This window comes from Empidonax traillii, unplaced genomic scaffold (assembly GCF_003031625.1).
Source record: "Empidonax traillii isolate 1590-97213 ecotype Southwest subspecies unplaced genomic scaffold, ASM303162v1 scaffold3:size4013460, whole genome shotgun sequence".
In the NCBI taxonomy this organism is placed as follows: domain Eukaryota; kingdom Metazoa; phylum Chordata; class Aves; order Passeriformes; family Tyrannidae; genus Empidonax; species Empidonax traillii.
In genome coordinates this window covers 1,772,707-1,780,027 of record NW_020955196.1, presented here as the reverse complement: position 1 = coordinate 1,780,027, position 7,321 = coordinate 1,772,707, and the positions used below count along the sequence as shown (strand labels likewise).

The window sequence follows — 7,321 nt, the reverse complement described above, 5'->3', positions numbered from 1 at the left end:
AGGCACTCAGTGATTTCAAAGAGAAGCACTCACCTTTTCAAGCTGATGCCTTGAAACAGACCAGCTCCTCTCCTGTTCTGCTGCTGTGATGCTCCTTCTCAGGCCCTCCGGTTGGCACAGGGAGCTGCTGCCGCTCCCGCTGTACGTGTAGCCTTTGTCACTTGGCGCTGCCCTCCCTCACAGGGTCGGTGTGGGGACAGACAGGGGTGCTCCCAGGGTCTCCTTGAAACACCTTGTGCCTCCAACTCTGTGAGGGAAGGGCAGGCAGCCTTCGGGCACTCCTGCCCGTGTCCCCACGTGGGCACGTGGGGCTGGGCTCACCCGCCAGGCTTTGGCTGCCTGCAGATGGGAGGGAGGGCAGAGCACCTTTGCTGCCTCCTCACCTCTCTGCATTCTCTGTCCAGGTGAGGGTGGAGGCACGTGGTACATTGACCTGAAGAACAAGGGTGGGAGCACTGGTTTCGGGAAGCCTCCTGGGACAGCCGATGTGGTGATGAGCATGTCGAGTGCTGACTTTGTGAAAATGTTCACAGGTGAGGGACAAAGGCCTTTGTCAGACACAGGTACCAGTGCCCAGAAAACCTCCTGCTGATGGGGGAGGAGACAGGCTCCTCGCTTCCTGATCTGGGATGGAGGAGGTTTCGGCTTTTTGTGACTGAGGAGAAAGTGTAGGCCAGAAGGGCTTGCATTTTTCTGGACTCCTGTGTTCTGTGAACGGGAAGAGAACAAAAGCTTACGCTGCTTTTATTAACCAGGTATTGACATTTTAGCAGCCAGTGTAGCTTCAGTCATGTCAATGTGCTGTACTTTTGCACATCTCTAAGCAATGTTTCCTTAATGTGTGCTGCTTTTAGAGGAGGACTTGGTAGGAAAATGGCCTGATTTGTTTCAATTCCCCTGAGAGATCTGAGTTATATGGTCTTTTCTCAGTTAAAATCAGTCATAATCTAATAATTTCACTAAGTTAGAGGATACAACTATCCCTCTTACAAAGTGTTTTCTGGGTCCAGAAAAGGTAGGTATTGATGAAGTACTGTTGGACAAGAGTCAATGTCAGAACTTTCACAATGGTAAATTGCTACACTTCTTTGTAAGTATGATTTTTGCATTTATCACTATTCAAAACTGTTCTGAACCTTCTTTAGCAAGCTTCAAAATGAAGTCAGAAGAGAACAGATTATTCATGAAAAAAGAAGTTATCCAGTAAGTTAATCATTATAATCAAGACCTCAAAATACTTCTACAAATGAACTGGAAAAGTAAATTCTATTTTAATTAATCAGCCTCATTATTTTCAGCAAAGGGCTTTAATATTATGAAATATAGATAGATAAATAGATTAATACATTGTTAGACTGAGAGATTTTAATTGTTTAAGATTTAATTGCAGAGTCTGATTTTTACCACATGGATAAAACCATGAAGTTTATTCCAAAGAAGAATTTCTATAGAACTTGAAGATCTTATTCTAAAGATATTACTGTTTCCTCTGCACAGCCTTTATCCAGGTCCTTTCCATTTTCTCATGATTCTGTTTCTCTTTTTATATAAGATCTTTTTATATATGGCTTTCATGTCAAGAAATTCTAGTATTAAAGGTGACACAGTTCTACCATGGAATCTGCCACAGATAAATTTTGAAGGCTAGCAGAAATATTGGTCTTTCATATATAACTTCATTGCTTTTTTAAAGTGCCAGTCCTTATTTCTTTTTGATGCAATATGTATAGGTATCAATAGATTTTATAATTTTTAGAGAAGTTACAACTCAGTTTGAATATAATATCCAACGGCAAACATTTTTAATAACTTGGTGTAATGACTAAAAGAAAAAATATGTCATAAAATTCTGACATTTCAGGGACAGCTTTTTTAATTTTCACCTTTTCCTCTGGCTGCAAACTATCTTCTCTTACTATGAGATGTAAATTTAACAGAACTTTTTTCTTATAATGTTGTCTTTGAATTACCTGATGTCTAATGAGATGTGAGTTCTAATCCCAGGATCAGGGGATGCACGGCATGTTTCCACTGTACTGTAAGAGCTGAGGCCAGCACTAACTTTTCCTCTGACTGGGAGACAAACAGCATTTTTTTCTCTTGTACTGGTTTCACAAAGCTTGTAGGAAATGACCACCCCATCAAAAAGTTGTTAAAAAGGGCTGATGATTTCAAGCTATTGGAAAACACAGTGTGTGTGCTTGCATGAAAAATACGGCTACATATATTTTGTTTCTTTAGGGAGCCACCTTGAAATACTTGAAATACACCTTTTGAAACCTACTGATTCTAGAAAACATTTTTCAAGTCAACATATATATTCAAAGTACATTTTCAAATGCTGCCCTGTAAGACTTCAAAAACTGAAGCAGATGAAAGAACTTGGGTATTGGGAGCAAGCTTGTTTAATTTCAGACCTATTTCATGAGCAACCCCATGTCTTCACAATTTTCCTTTCTGTGCAACTTTTTTGCCAAAGAATTTTTGGTTTTCAGGGTTACTGGAGTAGAGGGGAAAGGTGTGCAGCATCCAGTACATTAACTGTGTCCTGGCACCTGAAGACAGAATGTGCAACTTTGCCTCCCTGCCTATGTGGGTAGTTAATGGTGCATATGCTTCTTATGCAGTCAGTAATACTGCTCTTGCACTACATGGTTGATAACTGTAATGTCATTTGGTGAGGTACTGTGATGCCTCTGACACCTACAGAAAGGCGTCATCTTCAGAGGAAAAGTGCTTTTGTTCAGGACGGATCCAGAGCAGCACAACCTGCCCCCACCTGGCCACTGTGTTTTTTCTCTCTCTAACACATCCGTAGTGTTGCTTGCATGGTGGAGGAGTGGGAGCTCACCAGGTTCAGAATCTTTAGAATAAAGGGTGTGATGGCTGTGCCTTGCCATGGGTACTGTGGGACCCATGATGTGATCTGGAGTATTAGGGACATTTGATCCTTGCATTACAAACTTTCATATTATGCCATTTCTGGAGTTTTCATGGTAAAAAAAGGCATGACTGAAAAACAAGCCAGTCTGCTGTGCACTGTGAGGACAAAACCGAGAATGGGTGCTGTAGCAGAGGAATTACTGCAGGTATTCACATTCTGCAGAGGATTTTTACAAGAGGTCAAAACTGTGTAGCATTTTAATCCACTGCTCACTTCACAGCGTTTGAGGCCCATAAAAATGAAGTGGCTAAACAAACTGTGATTGTTCTGCTGCTGTGGGTAACTGGTTTTCTGGGTGATGATAAAGCTACTGATTTTCTGGGTGATGAGAAGAGAACAGCTCCAGGACCTATGTAAGGCACGGACACGATCTGTTTGCTGCTGACGGTAGTGAGCAGGACCGATGGCTCATCCATCACACTGGAAGGAGATGTAAACTCATGCCTCGTGTTCTCAAGGGTTTTGTTTCGATGTCTTCTCTCCCACGTATTCAGCACAGTTCCAACTCCTGCGGCGGCGTTCAGAGAGGCGCCGGGACCGACAGCGGCCGACGCCAGCAGAGGGAGCAGGCAGCACGCTGGAGAGCGCTGGCTTTGGACACGCAGAGCTTCCGGGGGCTGCCAGGCTTGCGCAGACATCCTAAAGGACCAGACTCGCCAAAGTGCATCAGTATCTTTTGTGCTCAAAGCAGGAGTCAAGTGTGGGATAGGGTAGGACACGCAGATTTGCGGCAACATCAAAATCTGCGTCCGCGCCTTGCAGACTCTCACTTCCCTGCGCTCGCTTTTGGTACAGTCCTTGCTCCAGAAGGGAGAGGGTGTACCTCTAGGTGACAGAGCACCAGGACTTGTCATTCCTATCTCTCCCACTAAAATAATCAGTAAGGGCTTAATGCTTTGTTGTCAGGGACAGACTTGGTTTGCAAGAATACTGGCCTGGGTGCTTAAAACTTTGACAAAAATTAAACCCACTGAATCTCAGTCCATATAATGGAGTGTTGCTAAATCTTAGTTCTGTGTAGCATTCTATTCTGAAACAAATGTTGCTTTATATAACAAAGCTAAGCTTTAACTAACTAAATATAATTAGCTCAAGCAATAATACAGAGTCAGTATTTTTTACTGGAATGGGCTGTAGCTCTGCTTCCCTCTGTTTCCACCAGGGGCTGAGGATAAGACCTTGCTAACTGTATCATCACAGTATTATCACAGGTTTACCTGTCTTGAGACAGGTTTGCCTGCACAGAGCTTTATCAGCGGGGCCACACATCAAGTTGGAGTTACCATAAGGAAAAAAAAAATGAAAAGAGAAGGAAGTGCCTGACCAATAGCCAGCCAATAAGCAAAGCAATGTGGCCCCAAGAAGAGTATCCTTTCCAGAGTCTGCAAGAAGTAAGGATGAGGAAGATGTCCATAGTTATTCTTTTCAGGCTTTTTCCTCTTTTAACTCTGTGCTTGGTATTAGGACCCAGCCAAGCGACCTCTGGGTTGTTCCTGTGTGTGATGCTGTCAGTGCTGACAAGATCACATGTAATCAGTCACAGGTGGTGCATGTCAGTCACTCCACTTTGTGCATGTTTATGGCTGGTAATGCTTATGGAATATGTACCTGATTATTACATACTTTTTTATTTGCTAATGCTTGTTTTTTTCTATAATGTAACCTAAAGTTACAAATCAGATATGAAACATGGGGGGATAAACAGAAGAATATCAGACTATCAGCAGTAGCTTTCCATGAGAACTTATTAGAATACTGAGGTTTACTAGTGGAAGGCCATGAGGATAATATCACAAAGGCAATAGCACAGGAAGGAGAAGAGAAAAAGACTGACACAGCAACTGAGGTGGAAGGCTGCAGGGGTGCAAGTGAAAGGCAAGCTATGAAGGGGATGCTCTTGGTGTTGCAAAGATGAAGGCACTTGTCTGTGTGCAGCAGTTGATGTATCTGGCATTTGCTGCTCAGTGCTAGAGGAATGTTTATGCAATGAAATTGTGATCACAAGGTTGGTCTTGGAGGCCACATAAGAACTTCATAAACAAGGTGGCAGGAAAGTACACACACTGTTTCTTCATGGCTCGAGCTCTATGGTTAAGCTCAAGTTCTGTGCTTAAGCTCACCAGAAAGTGAAGCAAGAAAGAAGTGTGTTCGTAAAATTTCTTGAATGGTGTGAATGGTAATTTTAAGCTTATTTCCCCATTCTCACTTTCTCCCACAGATAGGAATCACACGACATGAGCAACAACTCTGAAAACATACCTTTTAATCAATGGTTAAAGCTTTAGCAGTGTGAGGGCTAAATATCATATCATCATTATGTTCAATTGTCATCTTGGAGTATGTGTGAGATGTGGTATTGGGTGAATAAATAACACAAAATCAGGGTATAGAGTTCTGGGCTTTTTTTTTACATAGAAACATAATTCATATGATTCATAGCACTTTGTCCAGAAGGATGTTGTGAGCTCTTTCCTTGTAAGGTAAGAGCTTACTATTTCTGCTAAATAATTAAATGTGATAAAAGGGAATTTTGTGATCCAGACTTTACTGTTAAAGCAGAGTGTCTTGGTCACATCTATTCACTGAAATAGGTCTCTCAAACTTTGAAGTTTGCCAGGCCAAAAATGGAGGGAACAAAGGAATAACATGATTGCCTTATGTCGAGCAATGCAAGTGGGTGAAAAGCATGACCCAGTTATGTTTTACAGCCATTCTCAGTGTTGTAAAGCACATAAGGAATAACTTGAGGCCACAGGATGGAGACCAAAGCATCCTGGTTTCTTAAACATAGAAACATCATTGTCCTTATCCCATATACAGAAATTACACACTGTATATTCTTACTGTCAGCCAAATCTCCATCATATGATTAGCACATCTTATAGTGCCAAGTCTCCCGCTTGCTTTCAAGGGGTTTTCTTGTTAAGCTGTTTTTACACACTTTTACCATATTAATTATTCAGATTTTTGTTTAAATTGCTCTGCTTTACCTGTATATTTCTGCCATGCAACAGCTGACACTTGTGCACTGTTGCCACAAAAAAACCCAGTCTCTACTGTCATTACAGGAATTCCCAAAGCAAATGGGGAGTTGCTATCCCATTAAAGAGGAAATGGAGAACTCCAGTCCTGTTTTTTTCTGTCTCAACCCCCTAATGCAGATGGCTGCTCTGGGGAAACTGTACAGTGTATGCAGTTCATCAAGGCTTTCTCTGACTCTGTTTTTTTTATTTTCCAGGTTAGTCTTTTTTATGCCTGTAAGACATGTATGTTACTCACCTAAAACAGAAATAATTTTTAATACTGAAAGAAGATAATTCTTTACATTTTAAATAATTTCTGTAAGAGCTCTGTCTTCTAAGCAGACATTGAAGAAATCAGAAGATTTTCTGTAATGCAGCAGTTTATATTCTGTCTGATTTACACACAGAGGGCATTGTCAACATCACTTGTTCTTCCATGAGAAAAAACAATGGAGACTGCTAATTTGTGTAATAAAAGTGTAATGAGTACTGACAATTAGACTTCTTGGACTCTGTGAAGCCATAGCAGGCAAGCCGAGCCTGGAAAGTAAACTAAATTAAAATCCAGAGGAACTTAATACAAAACAGAATTGTACGGTGACAACTCTGAAAATGCACAGACTATCTTCTCAAGGGTATTTCAAGCCTCTCGTGAAGTAGCATAGAATTTTCACCAGCAACTTGGGGGCTGATCTTCATATACCTTTTTCTGTGTTACTACTAATTGTTAGTTGCAGCCTGGTAAAGAAACTAACGAAGGACCATCAGAAAAATTAGTTCTGCTGTGATATGCTCAGGTGTTAATATGAAGTATCCTTGTGATGACCACAGTGACAGGATTTGTCTGCAGTGTTTCCTACAGCATAATGGACATGTGAAGGAAAGGTGGCTGCCAAAGGGGACAATCTGCGGTCTTGGTGGAGAAAACTAACAGGTACTTCTTCAGGTTGACAGCTGCCTCAGACAGGGTACAAAAAAATTTAGAATTGACCCAAAGGCTGGGTGTTTTTTGTGGGCTACACTAGTCTAGCTTTGCTGCACTGCAACTGAAAACACAGGGATACAAAGCCCTCTGCGTGGGCTACAAGAGTACTCCTTATTCACTAACCCCTCAGTGTTCAGAAGAGTGCTGTAATACCCCTCCTCCACTCGTCACACTAGTTGTCTGCAAGTCAGACCACTTGTCTTCCTGCAGTTCTGAAGGAAACTGCCACCCACCTTGCTGTCCTTGACTTCCAGTTCTCGTGGCTGGGTGTGAGCTGTACCTGCCCCAAAGACACACCTGTTGCTCTGCCCTTCCAGTGCACTGATGTCCCACCAGGGAACCCACTCCTTGCCCAACCCATTAATACTG

General features: G+C 42.0%; 1 protein-coding gene across 1 annotated transcript in view; it reads left to right on the top strand.

Moving 5' to 3' along the window:
• LOC114070823 (hydroxysteroid dehydrogenase-like protein 2) overlaps positions 1-747 on the top strand; it is a 1,535-nt gene extending 788 nt beyond the window's left edge. The window contains exon 2 of the mRNA XM_027908453.1: positions 405-747. Coding sequence (XP_027764254.1) covers positions 405-592 — 188 coding nt within the window. The 3' untranslated portion in view covers positions 593-747. The remainder of the gene's footprint in view (positions 1-404) is intronic.
• Positions 748-7,321: the final 6,574 nt, after the last annotated feature.